At 46.2% G+C, this 22782-nt stretch overlaps 1 protein-coding gene across 2 annotated transcripts in view; it reads left to right on the forward strand.

Annotated features, from left to right (window-relative positions):
• The first annotated feature begins 1099 nt into the window (after nucleotides 1-1099).
• The window catches only part of LGMN (legumain), a 44292-nt gene continuing 22609 nt past the window's right edge, over nucleotides 1100-22782 (forward strand). Inside the window, exons 1-2 of one of the 2 annotated variants that reach the window (XM_003902183.4) lie at nucleotides 1100-1311; nucleotides 15345-15511. In XM_003902183.4, the coding sequence (XP_003902232.1) occupies nucleotides 15374-15511 (138 nt within the window). In that variant the 5' untranslated portion in view covers nucleotides 1100-1311; nucleotides 15345-15373. Of the gene's footprint in view, nucleotides 1312-12489; nucleotides 12604-15344; nucleotides 15512-22782 lie in introns of those variants that run through there. The other variant, XM_009212154.4, reaches the window with a different exon arrangement.

Here is a 22782-nt window from a genome sequence, read left to right on the forward strand (position 1 = left end):
TAGCATTGTGTAGGAAGTAAGAGGTTAGGATTCTGGAACCATACTGCTTAGGTCATAGTTCTGGCTCTGACCCTTAAGACATATGTGACCTTTGCAAAATTAACCTCCCTGACTTAACCTCCCTCAGTTGCTCAATCCATAAAGCTTGGGTGACAATAACTGTCTTTCTCTCTCAAAGGGTTGTTATGGGGACTAAACGGGTCCAAATCACCTGAGGCTTTCTAAAGATTCCAAAACTCAGACCACATGCAAACCAACAAAATCACAATTCCTGGGGGTATGGCGGAGGTGCCAACCTAAAATAGTTTATTTAAGGGTGAAGTGTGAGGATGGACCACCCAGAAACACCAACTCCAAAGGAATGGATTTGGCATTCTAAAGTAAGGAAGTTAAGGTTTCATTTATATAGGCAGAGATAGAAGTTTTGAGCAGGATAACAGTATTCCTACAAGGCTGGCACATAGGTACAGCAATTTGATTGGTTATTGGTTTCTTTTTCGGAAGGGAATATTGAGCATTTTTTACAGAGGGTGTAATAATCGTGGGTTTTATATCTCTGGTCTAAGCAAAACAGGATAACAGAGGGAAGAAGTTGTAATCTTCTTGTTATGATGAAGCAAGGTTCATTACTTAACCAGGCACGAGATTTTGTCCCTAAAGTCTTTTAATTCCCTCTAGACATCGTTCAATAAAAGAAAGCGAGTTAATCTATAATGTGGGAATAGAAGTTGTAAGCATACGTGACTGATATTACAGTCACATCTCTTTCAAGGCATAAAGTGTTTTTTTGATGGGGGGGGTTCCAACAGCTTTTCAATTTTATTTTCACAGGGGCATCAGTATTTTTGAGGCTTTCCTAAGTGGGTCCAATGTGCAGATAGGTTTGCTCCAAGAGCTGGTATGACATTTCGGTATATGCTTCTGGGATCACTGCAGCCCCAGATGTCAAGTACCTCGGTTTCCCGACCTCAGCTCAGTGCGCAACCACTGCTCCTCCACCCCCGCGCCTAGTCCAGAAACCCCTGCCCGTGCACACTGGGATTTGTAGTCCCTTTGGCTCGCCGGCCTCATCCTCTCCTTCCATTGGTTTTGGCAGATGCCGCGCCCCGTAGCTCCACCAGTCACCGCTGCGCAGTGGCCCTTAAGCCAGGAGCTGCGGCGCCCGCAGCAATCACAGCAGTGCGGCCGTCGTGGGTGGTTGGTGTGAGGCTGCGCGCCGCCGCGAGTTCTCACGGTTCCGCAGGCGCCAGCAGCGCAGTCACTCACCGCCGCCTCCGCCGCCACCACTGCGACCACGGTCGCCTGCCACAGGTAACCGCGAGCCCCAACACAGAACCAGGTTCAGTCCCCACGCCCGAGGCCAGGGCCTCGCGTCTGCTCTCTGAGGCTCTCGACTTCAGGGCTGGGATTTTCATTTTTCCCGTCCCTTTCTGAGTAATCAGTTTCTCATCCTGCGAGGGGGATTTTCGGGAAACGGTGAATCCAGAGGGAAGGGAAACCCTGCGGCCTCTCTGGTGGTACTGGGGGTGGAGGTCTCTCTTCTCACGCGTGTTGTGGCTGGAAGGGCGCAGCGCTCTGGAGGGGGAAACTAAGGCGCGGGAGGAGACGTGATTTGCAGAGATCCCACAGCCAAGGGCCCCAACAGGGACTGGGGCTTGGTTCCAGGCTTTACGACCTGCGAACAGTTCAGACTTTTGATGCTTTTAATGTGGAGGATTGCACCCGTGGGAAAGGGCTATTAACGACGACAACAAAAATACCCAGGCTTATAAAGACATCTGTTTAGAGAAGTCAGGGAAGCTCTGGTTCTGGGAGGTTTGAGCTGGTGAGAGTTTCAGGACCACCCACATCAATATTGGAAGTGAAAGTTAACTGGTTTTTTTTCCCGTCCGTGTTAGATTTGAGGTTATACCTACGTGGAGTGTTCTGTGCCATGCATTGTAGTATCTGAGGGCTGGAAGAAGAAACTTTGTGTCCCGTGCTTTGTTTTAGAGATGAAAAGGAGTGCCCAGGGTAGGTGACTAGCCCTGTGGTATGTGGTGAATGGAGTAGCCCAGCTTTCTTTACTCTGGGACTTGCATAGCAAACATTCACTGAGCCTTACTAAGCTTTTTGAGCAGAGATTATTTCATAAAGGGGAGAGACAATCTCTAGTGAACAGTTCCAGCGTTAAAGGGCTGGAGTATACAGGTGTGTACAGGGGCAGCATCTAACGCTGACTTGTGGGAGAGGTTGGGACTTCGCACAGATGGGGAGGCTTGAGTGGAGTTTATGTGGATTTTTTGTTGGTTTGTTTTGTTTTGTTTTTGAGACGGAGTCTCGCTCCGTTGCCCAGGCTGGCGTGCAGTGGTGCAGTCTCGGCTCACTGCAACCTCCACCTTTCCGGTTCAAGCGATTCTCCTGTCTCAGCCTCCCGAGTTCTTGGATTACGGGCACCTGCCACCATGCCTGCCTAATTTTTGTGGTTTTAGTAGAGACGAGGTTTCACTATATTGGCCAGGCTGGTCTCTAATCCTTGACAAATGATCCGCACGCCTCAGCCTCCCAAAGTGCTGGGATTACTCCACGTCTCGCCTTGGAGTTTGAGGGCTGGGCAGGACCTAGTGAGATGAAGGAAGAGAAGAGTGTTTCATCTGGAAAACAGCATGGTGAAGGCAGAGAAAGAGCAATGCTTTTGCACTGGAGTCGTGGAGTCTGGTGCAGTAAGGGATTTCATGTGGGTGGTGGATTTTATGTGTGAGAATAGAGAGGTATGTCTTGCAGGGCTTCCTGTGCTGCTGTGAGAGATTTGGATGTTATCCTGAATGTCCAGGAAGCCACATTTACTGTAGATCTGTATCTCAGATACTCTGTAGTGTGGAAGTGTTGGAGAGAGGCCACACTAAGGATAGGGAGGTCATTGCAGTAATCCCTAGGAGAATCATGAGGGTTTTAAAGACAGTTGCAGTGGGAGGGGAAGAGAAAAGATTTGAGAGCTCTAAGGAGGTAGAATACACCATACCCAGCCTTAGTCAGTAAGAAATATGTAGAAGTAAACTCTATCTTGAGTTTTCCAGCCCATGACTATCTTCTGAAGAAATGTCCAGCATATATTTTTTTTAACTGCACAAGTTGCTTTGCAGACCATAGTTGGAATCCCAGTTTATCAGGGGAAAGTTGTCACATGTATTGACTGTATTGAAATCTGAATGGTTAAATAATCATATGATAAGACTCAGATTTTCTTGTAATCCAGGAAATGCTCATTGAAACCATAATTAGATCATTGTATATTCATCAGGTTAGGAATTGCAAAGTTTGACACCATCAAGAGATGATAAGTATTTGAAAAAAATGAGATTCTAATTCACTACTGGTTGCAAGTATATCTTTGAACAGTATAGCCACTAGCAGATTGGGTATATCTTAAGATCAGTGGTTCCACTTCTAGAAAATACTAAGAAGCCAGAGACATTTGTATACAAGGGGAAGGATATTAGGGTTGTTTGTGGCAACACTGCTTATAATGGTTTAAAATGCTTATAATGGTTTAAAAAATTGGAAACAGCCTAAATGTCCATTAGTAGGGAAATGCTTGTAGAGTGGGTATACATCTTTTTATAATAAATCGATTGGGAAGAAATGCTAATTTAGGATAGTGGTTACTTTGCAGTGTGGGGAGGATGGGATGGGACAGAAGGAACAATTTCGTCTGTAATGTAGAAAAAAGATGAGTGGGTTTATAAAATAACGGAGAATGGTCTGGATGATAGGTAACTGGTGTTTTATGTCATTCTTTGTACATTTCTATAGGTTAATGTCCACCCTTCAATTTCTTGAAGTAAAAGTTAAAGTAAAAATTTAACTTGAGTTAGCATGTAGCTATAAAAGTTAGGCTCAGTCATTTTGGGAAAAGGCTGCAGACTGCACTGGTCCCAGGTTTCAAAAATAGTAATTTGGGTGAAAGAAAACTCAAATTCCAAATAAGCATTTAAAATAAAAATGTGGAGAAGTTATTAACCACTGAGTGACATTTTTGACTTTTTAATTTTTTTGTAGAGACTGGGTCTCACTGTCTTGCCCAGGCCAGTCTCAAACTCCTGGGCCCTAGTGACCCTCTGGCTTTGGCCTCCCAGAGTACCAGGATTATAGGCAGGAGCCACTGTGCCCACCATTGACCAAAATTTACTTTCCTAGAAACCTAAGTTCTAACCATTAATAGATTAAAAACATTTTTTTTTTTACTGCTTCTTTTGAAATACATGTTACTTGCTTATACTTTCCATAATGCTAAAAGATAATTTCCTAAAAAAAACAGATAAAGTCATTACTCTGTAAAATGTAAAACTGAACATGTGTTAAGAATTTTATTTAACTCATTAATGAGGAAACTTGGTGAGGTGTTGGAGACTCCAAAGTACAACCAATTTGTAGATTAGAAATACTGAATTGAATTTGCAAATGAAAGACAAAACTGGCCTCTACAGAGGAGGAAGGAAGTCAAATGAACCTCCGTTTGGTAGCACGCATTTGCCTGTCTAGACTAGAATTATTTGCATTGCTGTTACCCATAGTATGCAGAATTATAAAATAACTCCTATGAATCAGAGTTAGATAACCTTGAAGAGCATGCTGTAATCTAGAAGCTAGTTTGCCAATAAAGCACATTTTCTCTGTAGGAAAAAACGATAAACGAACCTGAGTAAAATAGACTTTTCTTTTTCTTTTTTGTTTTTGTTTTTTTTTGGAGACAGAGCTCACTCTCTCACCAGGCTGTAGTACAGTGGCGCGATCTCGGCTCACTGCAACCTCTGCCTTCTGGGTTCAAGTGATTCTCCTGCCTCAGCCTCCTGAGTAGCTCGGACTACAGGCACACGCCACCACACCCAGCTAATTTTTGTATTTTTAGTAGAGACGGGGTTTCACCATGTTGGCCAGGATGGTATTGATCTCTTGACCTTGTGATCTGTCCGCCTTGGCCTTTCCAAGTGCTGGGATTACAGGCGTGAGCCACCGCTCCTGGCCTAGATTTTTCATTTGAGATAAGATCTAACTGGATGATGATGATGATGATGATGATAATTATTATTATTATTTTATTTTTTTTTTGAGAAAGAGTCTCCCTCTGCTGCTCAGCTTAGAGTGTTGTGGTTCGATCTTGGCTCACTGCAACCTCTGCCTCCAGGACTCAAGCAATTCTTATGTCTCAGCCTCCTGAGTAGCTTGGATTACAGACGCATGCCACCATGCCTGGCTAATTTTTGTATTTTTAGTAGAGACGGGGTTTCGCAGTGTTGGCCAGGCTGGTCTTGAACTCCTGGCTTCAAGTGATCCACCCACCTTGGCCTCCCAAAGTGGTGGAATTAACAGGCGCAAGCCACCACGCCCGGCCTGGATTTTGTTTTAATCCTATTCTTTAACCAGAAAATCAAAGGATTTAAAGGACTGAATGACCCTTTAATAAGCTCTACTATCTCATTTCACAGATGGACCGTGAAGGCCCAGAGAGAAGAAGGGTCCCCCCGAATTAGTAGCTGTGTCTTTTGTTAAAGAAAAATTGCATCACATGCCTTTTTAAATTTTTTTTTTTTTGAGACAGAGGACAGAGGTCTCTCTCTCACCTAGGCTGGATGGTTCACTGCAGCCTTGACTTCCCAGGCTCAAGTGATCCTCCCTGCTCAGCCGCCTGAGTAGCTGGGACCACAGGTGTGCACCATCATGCCGGCTGTCTTTGCAGAGACAGAGTCTCCCTATATTGCCCAGGCTGGTCTGGAACTAATGGGTTTGAGTGATCCTCCTGCTTTGGCCTCCCAAAGTGTTGAGATTACAGGCACGAGCCACCATGCCCAGCCTGTATCCAATGCTTTTTAAATTTTTTTCTGTTTGACACAGGGTCTCACTGTGTTACCCATGTTGGTCCCAAACTTCTGGGCTCTAGCGATCCTTCTACCTCAGCCTCCTAAGTAGCTGGGACTGCAGGCATGTGCCGGTGTGCCACTCATGGGTACTTTTTAAAAACAGTAAGACAAGCTGGGTGCAGTGGCTCACACCTGTAATCCCAGCACTTTGGGAGGCTGAGGCAGGCGCATCACTCGAGTCCAGGAGCTTGAGACCAGCCTGGCCAACATGGCAAAACCTAAAAATACAAAAATTGGCTGGCATGGTGATGCATGCCTGTAATGCCAGCTACTCTGGAGGCTGACACATGAGAATCGCTTGAGCCTGGGAAGTGGGGGTTGCAGTGAGCTGAGATCACACTATTGCACTCCATTCCAGGCGATAGAGCGAGATTGTCTCAAAAAAAAAAAATCAAAACAAAACAAAAACCAGCAAGACATTTTCTTTTAGCTACTGCAGTAGGAGAGAGAGACTTCAGTATGGAATGGAGCTCAGCTCTCGAATGGCAAGGTCAGCTGGGGATTTACAGCCCATGGGCAAGGTGAGGGGGTTAGTGGAATTCCTTCAGCTTAAAATATTCAGTATACTAAAGTGCCATTTTTTGAGCTACTGGGTCCTGAACCCCATCAAGAGAATATTACTAAGAGGAACTTCATTAGATATCGAGGGTGAGGGATTCTCTTCTGGATTCCTGCTAAAACTGGACCTGGCAGACCAAGGCCTTGTGGAGAAGAGGGCTCAGAGGAGCCTGACTAAAGTTTGGTCAAGGAGACAGTTCCTGTCACCTGTCCAATTTCTTCTGCATGTTGTCAGCCGAAAAACCTTGCAGCATGATTTTATTTTATTTTATTTTTAGATGGAATCTCACTCGGTCACCCAGGCTGGAGTGCAGTGGCATGATCTCAGCTCACTGCAACCTCCGCCTCCCGGATTCCAGCCATTCTCCTGCCTCAGTCTCCCGAGTAGCTGGGATTACAGGTGCCCACCACCACGCCCAGCTAATTTTTGTATTTTTAGTAGAGACAGAGTTTTACCATGTTGGCCAGGCTGGTTTCAAAGTCCTGACCTCAAATGATCTGCCCTCCTTGGCTTCCCAAAGTGCTTGGATTATAGGTGTCAGCCACTATGCCTGGCCTTCAGGAAGATTTTATTCTAAACCCCTAGAGAGCAGAGAATAGGATCAAAACCTTTAGGTTTGGAAGGCTTTTTACAGATTTCATTGTCTAACTAGCTGCTTTGCTTGGCTTTGATGGTTTTCTGTGTCTAACAGTAGCTGGCACTGAGGGGTCACTCCTGATGGTGGTTAAGGTGTAGGCTTTGGTATCAGACCCGGATGTGAACTTGACTCTGCTATTTAGATGGCCCTGTGAACTTGACCTTATTACTTGCATTGTTGGTGATAATTTATCTGGAATGGGCACTGCATCCCAGACTTCTCAAATGGATTAAACCTGACTTGATGGTACATTTCTTGAAGCCAAATGAAGCCTTTTTTTTTTTTTTTTTCTTGACAGGGTCTCACTCTGTTGCCCAGGCTGGAGTGCAGTGGCACAATCTCGGCTCACTGCAACCTCTGCCTCCTGGGTTCAAGCAGTTCTCCTGCCTCAGCCTCCCGAGTAGCTGGGATTACAGGCGTGTGCCACCATGCTGGGCTAATTTTTGTATTTTTAGTAGAGATGGGGGTTTCACCATATTGGCCAGGCTGGCCTCAAACTCCTGGCCTCAAGTGATCCACCTGCCTCGGCCTCCCAAAATGCTGGGATTACAGGCATGAGCCACTGTACCTGGCTGCAAGTGAAGTCTTTTAAGTGAATTACTGACCTAGTATAGCCCTGTAACCTGAGCAGGGACGAAGGCCAAGTGGGAACAGCAGAGGACTTGTCAGTGGAGTCTGGTGAAGTCTGTAAAGGCTTGTTCATTGACTTTGACTTTGTGTAACTCAGATACTCCATTGATAGGCTCTTCTAAGATAAGAGCTGTTTGTGCAGGAAGCCCACTAGTGCCTTAAAATAGTAGGGCACGGAAGAGCACCGTGGGTGTCCTACTGCCAGAGGAAACTGTGAGGCCCTGCTCTGTGCTCGGGCCCTGGGGTACAGGGTGCAGCGCCTGTGGTTCCAGGGCCTCCCAGACTTTCACATAAGCAACTCTTTCTTTGGGTGATACACTAGAACAAGCAGTCTTTGCCGTCAGATCTGTGTGGTCCCAGCAGTGCCACTGACCCCCAAGTTTCTCTACCTCTCTGAGCCTCAGTTTCATCACCTGTCTAAAGGGAGTGGGGATCCTTGCTTACAGGGAACTGTTGTGAGGATGGTGTGAATAGTGTCTTGCACATTGTGTGGTCCATAGTAGATACCCACAAATGTGCCACTCCCCACCTCTGTGCCACTCCACAACACGTCCCACTCTCTGGGAGTCTTTTTTTTTTGAGACAGATTTCACTCTTGTTGCCCAGGCTGGAGTGCAATGGTGCCATCTCGCTCACTGCAACCTCTGCCCCCTGGGTTCCAGTGATTCTCCTGCCTCAGCCTCTCAAGTAGCTGGGATTACAGGCATGTGCCACCACGCCCGGCTGATGTTGTATTTTTAGTAGAGACGGGTTTCTCCATATTGGTCAGGCTGGTCTTGAACTCCCAACCTCAGGTGATCCTCCCACCTCGGCCTTCCAAAGTGCTGGAATTATAGGCATGAGCCACTGCGCCCAGCCGGGAGTCTTTCTCTCTGATCTTCCTTGGCTGGAGCAATGACTGTCTGTGTTGCCTTCTCCCTGCACGGGGTTAGCAGATGACACACGTGCCCCAACAGCACCCCTGGGAGATCTTTTCAGTCTTGGCGCATTATGATCTACCTTAGGTTCTTTTTAAAGGCTTCACAGTATCCCACCATGAGGCTGTACTGTAATTGATCCAGCTAGACATTTACGTTGCTTCCAGTGCTTTGCCCTAATGTATGGGCTGGTGCCCTCACCTCCTTAGTTTCTTCCCCTTTTACAAATGACACCTCCCACTCCTACTGGGACTCCCTCCCTCTCCTGCCTTATTTTTGTCCATCACTCTCATCACTATCTGATAACCGATGTGTATAAATGGTCTGTCTCTTCTCTCTGGAGTGCCCCCTCCACGAAGGGTTTTGTCTGTTTGGCTCACTGTTCAATGCCTGTGAGCAGCTAGCAGGTGCTCAGTCCACGTTTGTTGTATGGATTCGGGGTGGGGTGGATGTAGGAGACAGTAGATAGGAGGAGGGCAAGTTAAAGGAGAGGAGGTAGATTATGATGACGCCTCTGTGAGATGAAGCCTGTGTGATGGGGACCGTGGACAGCCACAGCCAAAAACAGCAGAGTCACAAAGAGCTAGTAGTTTAGCAGGGATCGTTCACTTTTTCATCAGTTTTTCACTTTGATAAACCAGGAATCACAGGGATGCTGCCAGATTATTGGTGCTTTGTTTCGATGCTTTGATTTTGTCAAAAATCATGCAATAAATGCCCACAGGAAATTAGTAAGGTAGCTGCTTTGAGGCATGTTCATTGCCAAGGGTAATGGAATGATTATTTTACTTTTGTGTCTCTCTTCACCCCAGGCCTATGTTTATATGTTTCCCAAAATAGTGTTAGTGTGTGTGCTTTTTTCTTTTTGAGATTGCACCCTCTGCCTCCCGGGTTCAAGTGATTCTCCTGCTTCAGCCTCCAGAGTAGCTGGGACTACAGGTGCATACCACCACGCCCAGCTAATTTTTATATTGTTAGTAGTGATGGGATTTCACCATGTTGGCCAGGATGGTCTCGATCTCTTGACCTCATGATCTGCCCACCTCGGCCTCCCAAAGTGCTGGTATTACAGGCGTGAGCCACTGTGCCCGGCCATGTATGTGGTTTTTTAAGGTAGCATTTTCTATTCAGCAACATACTGTGAGACTTTTAATATAGCGTTGTAGTTGGGGAATCACGACTCTGTGTTTATAAGAAAAAAGAATGATGGAGCAGGACCATCACCAGGTAGACTATGAAAATGTCATTTTCTGTATCAGTAGGGCACTTTTCCTCACAGAGGAGTAACTTGTTAGTGGATTAGAAGAGTAACTCGATTTTGTAAAAATAACTAAGTGGTGCTTTTTTGGTGCCTGCTGCATGTTTGCTGATTTAGGTGGATAAGTAGGTGGTGTCCGTTCTGTTGTTCACAGTCAGGTCAACCATTTGTTTCTGGTATTTTATTTATTCATTTTTTTTTATCCTAAATATGAGGAGGTAAAAGTCACACACCATTGCCCCCAGAGGAATGAGCCTCTTTGGGACTATGTCATATGGATGAAACTCAGAATAAACAGGTGTGCAAACTAGGGAACCCATTTATTGCTGATGAAAGACGACAGTAACAACCAGGCTGTGCCTGCCATGTGGTTTGGGGGCATATTCTCACTCCCTCAGACAAGGTCAGCAATCTATGACCTATGGGCCAAATAAACCACCTATTTTATAGATAAAGTTTTATTGGAACATAACCATGTTCATTTGTTTATATATTGTCTCTGGCTGTAAATGGCTCATGGGTTAGTAATTCATCATTTCCAGAGACCAGTTAACAAGAGCAAGATCTGGTACAAAGAAGGTGATTTATTTCCAAGTTGCTTAGGGAAAGAAGCACAGGCATCCCACCTTTAAATGTACTGCTTTGCTTTTGGAGCAGAAAGCGGGCACATTTAAAAGGCAGAGGAGGAAGCAAGCAAGGTGGGGTGTCCATGTGTTAGCTTGGTGTCTTATCTACTGTGCTGTCTGTCGGTTGAACTGGTGACTGCTGGCATCTTTGTGGGCAGGACTAGGCCAAAAACTCCCCAGGTGGGTGGGAGTAGCAGGCATGCTTTTTGACTATTACCTCTCGAGGCAACCTCCTGGTGGGTGAGGGTTCTGTATTGGGCATGCTTTGGTCTGTAAACCAACTGCTAACTCTTGAGGAGTTAGATGAACTTGCCCTGTAGGGAGTGTCTGCTGAAAGAGGGGCGGGTAAAAGGCTATATTTGTGTTTCTCAAGGGCTAAGTAGGAAGCGGGGAACCAGAGGAACGATAAGAGGAGAGACAAAAATAATTAAACCATCTCTTAGAAAAATGCGAGTACTTGGTGACACGGCTGCTTTCAAGATACAGTGGCAGAGCTGAATAGTTGTGAGAGAGATGGCCTGGCCTGCGAAACCAAAAATGTTTACCTTCTGGTCCTTTGCAGAGAAAGTTAGTCTACCCCTACCCTAGGGGAAGGCCTTCCAGGGAGGCTGCTGGCTGAGCTCCGAGTAGGTGAGAGCCATTGGTTGGAACATCTTGGTAGTGACTGTCACACCTCTCTTGTGGGGTCACTGAAGCTTGGGGTACATGGATATTTTTGCTCTTTGACTCTCTCTCGCCTGTCCTCACTGTTGCTTCCTCACACCTTTGTATAATTGTATCTTGTGTTGGTTCCTTACCTTCGAGTTGACAGGGGTGCTTGAACCAGAGTGACTCCATGCTGAACAAGGGCTGGGTAAAATTTGGCTGAGACCTGCTGGGCTGCAGTCCCAGGAGGTTAGGCATTCTTAGTCACAGGATGTTTACGGTTAAGGAAACAGGTTAATGTTTACCAGATAGACCCAGGAAAGGTCCTGATGTCCCAATATCTTAAGAACAAAAGCATTTTTAGTTTAATAATAAGTTCACTTTATTTTATTTATTTATTTATTTATTTATTTATTTATTTATTTATGACAGGGTCTCGCTCTGTCACCCACGCTGGAGTGCAGTGGCACGATCTTGGCCCACTGTGGCTTCTGCCTCGTGGGTTCAAGTGATTCTCGTGCCTCAGCTTCCGGAGTAGCTGGGATTACAGGCATGTGCCACCACACCCGGCTAAATTTTGTGTTTTTAGTAGTGATGGGGTTTCACCATGTTGCCCAGGCCGGTCTCGAATTCCTGACCTCAAGTGATCTGCCTGCCTCGGCCTCCCAAAGCGCTGGGATTACAGGTGTGAGCCACCGCGCCTGGCCATAAGTTTCACCTTAAAGATAATAGCATAGATTCTTGTGAAAGACAGCAGTTCTACAAAGATTAACAAGCCTCCGTCACAGGCCCTTGTAGTAGGCACATCTCCCTGTGACTTTGTTTTGCTTTGTTGTCTTATGTCTAAACAAGCATTGCACCTAAGGTGGACATGGTCCTTCTCTTGCTTTTGGGAACACCCTGTTCTGTCTATAGAGTAACCTGTTCTTTCATTCTTTCATTTGCTGAGTAAGCTCGCTTGCACATTATTCTGTGGACTTGCCCCAAATTCTTTCTTGCATGAGGTCCAGGAACCCTCTGTTGAGGTCTGGATCAGGATCCCTTTCTGGAAACACAGCCCCACAGTGAGCCCTTGTCAGGTCGAGTGGACGTGTGGGGAGCCTCCTCAGGTGCACTTTAACAGACCCCGTGGTTCTAGCACTAGGGGTCCTCAGCACTCCACTGACCTGTCTGTTATGTACCATACTAGCCCCTACCGAAAAAAACAAATCTGGGGGCGTCTTACTGTAGTTACCAGTTGCCCATCCATGGGCCTTGCAGTGGAGCTAAAGAAACCTAAATTTAGCACCAATTCAGGCTTTCAGCTTAATAATTAAGTTCTTGTTAGGAGTCAGCCCTTGAGGGTGGAGCAGTGCAGTCTGTTGACCAGGATGCTGGGCTGAGGACAGGTGGACCAGAGCCTGGGGGATTTCATGCAGTTCTGCCACATCAAAGGTAATCTGAGGCTAGCAGCATAGTGTCACCTGAGACTTGTTAGACATGCAGTCTCATGGCAGCGGGGTTGGGGGGGGGGTGCGTCGCGCAGTGACTTATGCCTGTAATCCCAGCACTTTGGGAGGCCGAGATGGGCAGATCACCTAAAGTCAGACATTCGAGACCAGCCTGAGCAACATGGCAAAACCCTGTCTCTACTAAAAATACAAAAATTAGCTGGGCATGGTGGTGGGCACCTGTAGTCTCAGCTACTCGGGAGGCTGAGGCAGGAGAATCGCTTGAACCTGGGAGGCGGATGTTGCAGTGAACCGAGATCGCACCACTGCACTCCAGCCTGAGCCACAGAGCAAGACTCTCAAAAATAAAAAAATGAAAAAAAAAAAAAACCGAGAAATGCAGTCTCAGGCCCTGCCCCAGGCCTACTGAATCAGCATCTGCCTCCTAGATCCCCAGGTGACCTAGGTGCGTATTCAAGTGGGAGAATTACTGGCCTAAGACTCTTTTCAAGAGACTCAGGGCTTCCTATTTAGTTAGTGGAGAAAATCCATCGCCTTGAGGACTCGACTCAGAACGTTGAGGATGGTTTCTTCAGCTTAGAAGTGGATCACCCTTCATCTGGGTGCGTCCTCCATGAAGACACAGGCTTTGTTCTGTCCCCATTGAGTTTCCAGCACCCAGTACCTTGTCTGGCAAAGTAGGTGTTGCAGAGACTCTGGCTGAGTGGTGAGTGAATGAATGAATGAGCACCACCAGCCCTGCTTGTGGCATTGGGACAGAAGTCAGCCTCACACATCTGCTCTGAGTGCCCACATCTCAGTGACTGTGTATTTTTCTTATTGCAGAGCCACAGGCTTGGTGCTGTTTTCCATTTGTACTTTAACAAGGTATTTAAGGTTTTGGCATTGAGGTATAAAACAGTGCATGTACTTCAATGATAATGAAGTATTTTTTTTTTTTCTTTTTTGAGACGGAGTCTCGCTCTGTTGCCCAGACTGGAGTGTAGTGTTGTGATCTTGGCTCACTGCAACCTTCCCCTCCCGGATTGAAGTGATTCTCCTACCTCAGCCTCCTGAGTAGCTGGGATTACAGGCTCTTGCCACCACGCCTGGCTAATTTTCGTACTTTTAGTAGAGACAGGGTTTCGCCATGTTGGCCAGGCTGGTCTCGGACTCCTGACCTCAAGTGGTCCGTCCGCCTCTGCTTTCCTAAGTGCTGGGATTGCAGGCGTGAGCCACCACGCCCGGCCTCAGTAATAATAAAGTCTTGAGATGCAGAGCCATACAACAGAAAGAGTGCCGGACCAGCCGTTCAGAAGGCATGGTCCCAGCTCTGGCCAACGACGACAGTCCATGGCTATTAGGCAGGTCATTGCTGTCAGACCTCAACCTCTCCTTTCTGTAAAACAAGGATGAAAATGTTTGCCCTGTATGTGTACAGAGCGTATGTCCATGCTCTATAAGTGTGATGCAAAGACAACATGAATTAATGTTTGACTATAGCTCATCCAGATAATTCACATTATAAACTAAAATTGCCCATCAATGTTTTCATTAAACCTGTACTGAATTTTTAGAAACTTTATTGTTTCTAAAAGGAGACAAAAATGAGGAAGAAAATCACTCTTGATCCTGCCTACTACCCAGCAATAACTTGTCTTAAAATTTTATGTCTGTTTTCCATATTTTTCTGTGCAGTTTATTTTTAAAATTTATTTTTTCTGATATAACTTTTTTTATTTTTATTTTTAGTTTTGAGACAGAGTCTCACTCTGTCACCTAGGCTGGAGTGCAGAGGCCTGATCTGGCTCACTACAACCTCCACCTCCTGAGTTCAGGCAATTCTCCTGCCTCAGCCACCCTAGTAGCTGAGACTACAGGTGTGTGCCACCATGCCCAGCTAATTTTGTATTTTTAGTAGAGCTAAGGTTTTACTATGTTGACCAGTCTGGTCTTGAACTCCTGACCTCAGGTAATACGCCGGCCTCCCAAAATGCTAAGATTACAGGTGTGAGCCACTGCACCCGGCCTGCACAGTTTATTTTACATGTATATTCTTTTCTTACAAATACTTCATAGTATGTGGTAGATATTTTTTCCAATAGTGAATGTTGTGGATGAATTTTATCAACTGTATTTTGAGTTATGTCAAAAACTTTAAAAAGTGCCCTTTCTGGATATTCTTTGGTTTTATATGCATGACTTGGGCTTGTAGTGAAGATCAGGAGGTATGGACACCCCCTTCTCCACTCACAGGGTGGAGCAATAGAGCAAAAATAGAAACCCTCTTTATCTTCATTGTTATCCTCAACATACTCTGTCTGGTGGTTAAATGGCCTTTTCTGTTTGACCCATTTACTATGATATTTTCTTAGGGGCTGACAATGTTTATCTGTTTTTTTTTTTTTTTTTGAGACAGAGTCTCACTCTGTCACCCAGGCTGGAGTATGGTTGCACGGTCTAGCTTACTGCAGTCTCCGTCTCCTGGGTTCAAGTGATTCTCCTTCCTCAGCCTGCCAAGTAGCTGGGATTACCGGCACGTGCTACCACGCCCAGCTAATTTTTGTATTTTTAGTAGAGACAGGGTCTTGCTATGTTGGCCAAGCTGGTCTCGAACTCCTGACCTCAAATGATCCACCTGCCTCTGCCTCCCAAAGTGCTGGAATTACAGGGGTGAACCACCGCCCCGGCCAATGTTTATCTGTTCTTGTTGCTTTGTACTTGACTCTGTGTTTCCCTTCTCAGGTTTCTGCAGTTGAACTCCAAGGTGCAGAATGGTTTGGAAAGTAGCTGTATTTCTCAGTGTGACCCTGGGCATTGGTGCTGTTCCCATAGATGATCCTGAAGATGGAGGCAAGCACTGGGTAGTGATCGTGGCGGGTTCAAATGGCTGGTATAATTATAGGCACCAGGTAAGAAAATGACTAATCTATTTTGTTTTTTTTTAGGACACTGGCATTCTGAAAACACTTCCAGATATTGTTAATATTAAACAGAAAAGACTTGAAAAGCCATTGACGGACCTGTTAGGCTGACTGTAACATAGCTGTGTTGGAGAGGATGTGGGGAAATCAGAACCCTCATATGTTGCTAGGAGGATTATAAGATGGTGTAGCCATTTTGGAAAACAGTTTGGCAGTTCCTCAGAAGTTTCCATAGGGCCATCTTAGTCCGATGCAAGGTCTCTGAACCTTGGCACTGGTGATAGTTGGGGACCAGGTCGTTTTTGGTTGTTGGGGACTGTCTTGTGCATTTGAGGTTTAGTGGCGTCCGTGACACCCGTTAGATGATGGCGGCATCTCCTGCTCCACTGTGATAACCCAGAATGTCTCCAGACATTGCCCAGTGTCCCCAGGGAGCCAGATCACCCAGGTTGAGACCTACTTAGTTCAACATCTTCATTTTAGAGATAAGGAAACTGAGGCCTAGAGAGTAGAAGTGACTTGCTCAAGGTCACATGGCAAGTGGGGACCAGACAGGACTGAGACCAGAACTCTGGTGAAAGGACCCCCAGGCCTCTTTGCCCTACTGCTGTCTCTTCACGCCCTCCTCCCCCATCTTCCCTGGATTTCCCCACATCAGCCTAGCAGAAGGTAGAGAGAAAAAGAAAAGAATCCACATCTGAGTGTCCATGAAAAGTCCAGCCTCCCCTGTGGGATGTAAACTGGTGCAACCACTTTGGGAAAGAGTCTGGCAGTTCCTCAGAAAGTTAAACATCAAGGTAAACATATGACCCAGCAATTCCACTCATTCCACTCCTAAGTATGTCCTTAAGAGAGATGAAAACGTGTCTCTACAGAAACATGTACATGACTGTTCACAGCAGTATTGTTCATAAGAACCAAAAGGTGAAAACAAACCAGATGTCCATCAAAGGCTGAATGGAGAAACACAGCGTCTATTCATTAAGAAGATATCATTTGACCATAAGAAAGAAAGAAGTACTCACACGTGCTTCAACATAGGTGAACCTTACAACCATGCTGAGGAGCTAGTCACAAAGACCACATATGTTAGGATTCCATTTAAACGAAAGTCCAAATTTGGAAAAATCTGTAGAGATAGAAAGTAGGTTAGTAGTTGCCAAGGGCTGGGTGAAGGAGAGACTGGGGAGTGACTGCCGACGGACATGGGGTCTCTCTTTGCAGGAATGAGAATGCTCTGGAAGTAGCGGTGATGAGTACACAACTTGGTGAACATGCTAGAAACCACTGAATTGTCTGTTTTAGAAGACTGACTTTTATGGTGCATGAACTCTATCTCAATACAGCTGTTACTTTTTTTAAAAAGTCATTTAATCTTGTCAGTCTCAGAAACAAATGCTTAGACTTGCAGTATCTATAGGTTGGGCTCCCTTCTAAGTGCACTTTACACAAAGTCCTTTAATCCCTGCAGTGGGGTTATGCATCATTGGTCTAGTTCTTACTCCCTCTTTACGAATGATTGAACTGAGGCATAGGCAAGGTCAGCAGTTTGCCCAATGCAGTACAGCTCACAAGTGGTGGGGCCAGTTTTCAAACCCAGGCCAACTGGCTCTAGAGCAGCCCTGTCTGGTAGGAGAACCATGGTAAATTTTCTAGTAGCCACATTTACAAGGTGAAATTAATTTTAATAACTTTTTTTTTTTTTTTTTTTAATTTGAGAGTCTTGCTCTGTCGCCCAGGCTGGAGTGCAGTGGTGCAACATGGGCTCACTGCAGTTTCCACCACCTTGGTTCAAGCTATTCTCCTGCCTCAGCCTCCTGAGTAGCTGGTATTACAGGCACCCACCACCACATCCAGCTAATTTTTGTATTTTTAGCAGAGACGGGGTTTCACCATGTTGGCCAGGCTGGTCTTGAACTCCTGACCTCAGGTGATCTGCCCACCTTGGCCTCCCAGAGTGCTGGGATTACAGGCGTGAGCCACCACACCCAGTCTTAATATCTTCTTTAAACCAGTATTTCCAAACCATTATCATTTCAATAAGTAATCAATATAAAAAAATAATAATAAGATACCAGCCAGCATGCTTATAGTCCCAGCTACTCTGGAGGCTGAAGTGGGAGGATTGCTTGAGCCCAGGAGTGTAAGGCTGCCGTGAGCTATTATGGCACCTGTGCATAGCCACAGCACTCCAGCTTGGGTAACAGAGCGAGACCTTGTTTAAAAAAAAAAAAAAAAAGATAATGAGATGTCATATATTCTTTGATTTTGTACTAAGTCATTGAAATCCAGTCTGTATTTACAGTCACTGAATGAATGAATAACTCATTGCTCGAATCGTTTTTGTATGTTAGCCAAACAGGAAATTTGGCTTGATTAAAAAGTTGTTGTCATGGCAAAATGATCCCTTCTTCTTTTAATACTTAACCACAGACCTGAGCCATGTAAAGAGGAGCAGCCTGTACACACAGCTGTTCAGCCCTCAGTTTTCTTTCCCCCTTCTAACCTCAAGTTGGAAAGATTAGTTGTTAAATACAGATCACAGAGCGTTAACATGATTACTCATCACCCACCTTGATTTTTATACAACCAGCTTTTAAGAAAATGTATTTATTAAACATTATTGAGTAGAGGTTATCCAATTACCCTTTGCTCCCAGAAACCTTTTTGTTTTTTTAGGGTTGCTAGTTTCCCTGAGTAAATACTAAATATCAAAATAGAACGAAGGAAACAAGGCCAAATAAGTGGCCCAAACTGAAATATTCATCCCCGAGTAAGAGAGGATGATGGCCTTACGGCCAGTGGAGGTGAGATTTGTGCTGATTCACCCCTGCCTCAGCGCGCCTCCCCAAGAGGCTGCTTCTGCCCTCAGCCAGCTGCCATTTGCCTTCTTGACTTTGGAGGCTTATCATTAAAAGAGTATTCGAAAGAGTGGTCTCCGTAGAACCTAGGCAGATTTTAAACCTACATTTTGATAGGATTAATACAACATTCATTTACAAGTCTCTTGTTTAGGGAAGAGTGGCAGACCAGGCACAAAGAAACCATTGCTAAGTGCTTTCTAGGCGTTATGCTTGTTAATTAAACCTTGTTTTGTCTCGGCCAAATGGGATTTCTCAGTTTTGCATTTTGGGCTGGGATTCAGTGTTTAAGGGGGTGGGGGCGTAGTCTGAGGTGACGTTGGCAGGACATTCTGCATCCAGCGTCCTGAGCATGGGGTGAGTAAGGAGGGCCCCTTTGGAAGTCGTGGAATCAGAGCGGAGTCTGGAGTGATCAGGAAGAGCTGGAAGAGTGAGGTGGGGTGTCGGGGGGATTGCATGGATAATGGGGAGAAGGGAGCAGCCAAGCATGAGTTCCAGAGAGGTGTGAGGGTGTGGCCGGCCTGGGATGGAGTGGGGACAGAGGCAGACCTGGGAGAGGGGCCAGCAAGATGGGCCAGGACGGGCAGAGGGGCGCAGGCACCTGGGAAATGTGGCACAATCCCAGAACGAGCCAAAAAAAGAGAAAAGCTGAGCAGATGGAAGTGGCCCAGGAGCAGAACTGACTGGAAATGGTACCTAGCTCATTCCTGCTGAGCACGTGTGAGTCAGGCGCTATTCAGGGTGCTGGCGATGCACATCACCCCACCAGCTCTGTAGTGCTGACATTCTGGTGGAAGAAGGCTGCCCTTGACTAAGCGCTTCCTGTGTGCAGGGCTTGGTTCCAAGCCGTTGGCATGTGTTATCTCAATCCTCAGACAACCCAAGAGGATAGGTCCTGTTAGCTCTCCATTGTAAGATGGGGGGTGGGGCCAAGGCACAGAAAAGCTGGGTAACTTACCTAAGGTCACACAGCTGGTAAGGGATGGAGCTGAGATTTGAACCCAGGCAGTCCGTGCTCCACAGCCCATGCTCAAAATCACTACTGTAGTCATGTGGCATGGGTATCTTGGCATTACTTTATCTTTTATTTTAAAATAGTTTCCTTTTTTGTATTAAAAATTTAACACGTTAAGGTTTATTATAGAAAACTTACACAGCCAAAGGAAGCAGGTCATTTGTAATTAGTCATGCGCTGTATAACAAGTTCGTTCAGTGACGGACCGCATACACGACAGTGGTCCCATAAAGTATAGTGGCATATTTTTACTGCACTTTTCCTATGTTTAGATACACAAATACTTGCCATTGTGTTCCATTTGTCTGCAGTATTCATGACAGTAACATGCAGTACAGGTTGATAGCCTAGTATTACCACCTGAACATTATAGCAAACGTTACCACCCCAGCTCTACCTCCTGTCAGGTCATCGAAGCCATTAGATTTGAATAGGAGCATGAACCCTATTGTGAACTGCGTATATGAGGAATCTAGGTTGCGTACTCCTTGTGAGAATCTAATGCCTAATGATCTAAGGTGGAACAGTTTCATCCTGAAGCCATTGCCCCTCACCCCTGTGTGTGCAAAAATTGTCTTCCACGAAACCAGTCCCTGGAGCCAAAAAGGTTGTGGACCGCTGGGCTAGACCATCTAGGGTTGTGTAAATACACTCTATGATGTTCACAAAATGACAAAAATCACCTTGTGAGGCATCTTTCGGAATGCATCCTTGTCTTTAAGAAATCCCAACTGCTACTCAGAGTGTGTTGCTGGCATTACATTCTGAAAATGGCAGGCACAGCAGAATTTTTCTGAGCATTAAAACAGACTTGACATATTGGTCCGTTGAGTTTAACGTTTTTCACTTGAGGCCCATGGTTTGCAAGGGGCTTAGGGGAAGATTGTGGAATGGGGAGTCAGGACCCTCCGGTCAGGAGCCCCCAGCCTTTTAGGGTAGGTGCCAAATACCTGAACTCAAGGCTGAGAAGGAGCAGTTTCTACAGAGCTCCAGTAGCCGGGTTTGGGTCCAGAAGTAGATGAGCTCCGTCAGGAAAGGGATGGGAATGCAGCTTCTTGGAGGAGAGGCTTGACATGGGTTTGAAGGGTGATGGGATTTCCACAGAAGCTGTTTCCTCGTGGAGGGAAGAGCATCAGCTGGCAGTGGGAATATAAAATCACAGTGAGGGGCGTGGCCGGCACATCAGGTGCCTTCAAGTGCCTGTACCAGAGCCCTCCCTGTGGTTTGAATCAGAAGGAGTGTGGAGACTCCAGGGTTGGCTAATTAAGCCTCATTATCTCAAACCCAGGTCCATTTATTTTCTTTCTTTCTTTCTTTCTTTCTTTCTTTCTTTCTTTCTTTCTTTCTTTCTTTCTTTCTTTCTTTCTTTCTTTCTTTCTTTCTTTCTTTCTTTCTTTCTCTCTCTCTCTCTCTCTTTCTTTTTTTTTTTTTTTTGAGGCAGAGTCTTGCTCTGTCACTCAGGCTGGAGTGCAGTGGTGTGATCTCGCCTCATTGCAACATCCACCTCCCGGGTTCAAGCGATTCCGCTGCATCAGCCTCCTGAGTAGCTGGGATTACAGGCTCCTGCCACCATGCCTGGCTAATTTTTGTATTTTTAGTAGAGATGGGGTTTTGCCGTGTTGCCCAGGCTGGTCTTGAACTCCTGGCCTCAAGCAATCCACCCACCTCGGCATCCCAAAGTGCTGGGATTACAGGTGTGAGCCACCGTGCCTGGCCCCTTTTCATCTTTCTACTCTGTCATCATGGTTGTGATGAACTGTTCTCAAATACACTCTCCTCATAGTCACGAAATGGCTACAGCAGCTCCAAGTGTCACATCCAAACAAATTCTCAAAGAAGAAAAAGAGGCCATCTGTGTGTCTTGTCTGTTTGGCTTGCTCTTTATCAGAATGCACATCTTTTCCTGGAGCCATGGGTGGACTTTGTCCCATGTCTACCTGGCCAGAATTGCATCACATGCTCATGTTCAAGCCAGTCAGTCCCTGGGGAGGGGAAATGGATTTCCAGTTCACACTCAGGGAAGCTCCTGACCACTTGGAGCTGGGTAGGACATCTGAGCAAAGCCAGGGCCCTGGTGGAAAGGAAGGTGGCCACCAAAGGAAGGTGGAAAGGAAGGGCATGCAAGGACAGCGCATGGCCCAGGTAGATGGGGAGGAGGGAGAGAGGGAGAAGGAGACCGGCAAGGTAGGGTGAGGGCATGGTGAGGCGTGTTAGGAGGAGAAGGCCCAGGCATGAACTCCCCCTTTCTTTCCCTTCGAGAGAACCTCTCCACTCAGAACTAGATAAAGGGTTGGACAGGTGCCATGTCACCAATGACAGGAGCAGGGAGCTCCTCACTCTGTGTGCTCCTGGCAAGCCCCTTCCCCACCCCCACACATTCAGAACCTCACCATTGCTATCTGGCTCAAGACTGGAGCCTCCAAACTTTTTTCTATAAAGGGCCAGATAGTAAATATTTGAGGTTTTGTGGGCCAGGGGGCAAGAATCGAGGCTGGCAGGGCCAAAGGTAGACTGGGCAGACTGCAGTGATGGGGGTGAAAGGGAATGGCCAGGGAGTGCAGGAAGGAGGTGGTGGTGACTCACGGTCTGTTCTTCTGACAAGCTATTTGTTTATTTATTTAAATTTTTTTTTTTTTTTTTTTTTGAAATGGAGCCTTGCTCTTTTTGCCCAGTCAACTTGCTCTTGTTGCCATTGCACTGGCATGATCTCAGGCTCACTGCAGTCTCCGCCTCCTGGGTTCAAGCCATTCTCCTGCCTCAGCCTCCCGAATAGCTGGGATTACAGGCACCTGCCACCATGCCCAGCTAATTTTTATATTTTTAGTAGAGACAGGGTGTCACCACGTTGGCCAGACTGGTCTCGAACTCCTGACCTCAGGTGATCCACCTGCCTCAGCCTCCCAAAGTGCTGGGATTACAGGTGTGAGCCACCGCGCCTGGCCAGACGAGCTCATAACTTACGGTGTTTGGAGGTTAATCCATGTTGTTGCACAGTATCACTTTTATATTTAAAAAAAGAAATCCGCAGCAGGGAGTGGTGGCTCACGCCTGTAATTTCATCGCTTTGGGAGACTGAGGCAGGTGGATCACCTGAGGTCAGGAGTTTGAGACCAACCTGGCCAATATGGTGAAACCCTGCCCCTACCAAAATACAAAAATTAGCCAGGCGTGGTGGCAGGCACCTGTAATCCCAGCTACTCGGGAGGCTGAAGCAGGAGAATTGCTTGAACCTGGTAGGCAGAAGTTGCAGTGAGCCGAGTTAGTGCCACTGCACTCCAGCCTGGGTGACAGAACGAGACTCTGTCTCCAAAAAAATAAAAAAGAAAGAAGAAATCCGCTTTTATTTTTATTTTTTCACCAACAGGGTCTTATTCTGTCACTTA

This window comes from Papio anubis, chromosome 7, assembly GCF_008728515.1.
Source record: "Papio anubis isolate 15944 chromosome 7, Panubis1.0, whole genome shotgun sequence".
NCBI classification, from domain to species: domain Eukaryota; kingdom Metazoa; phylum Chordata; class Mammalia; order Primates; family Cercopithecidae; genus Papio; species Papio anubis.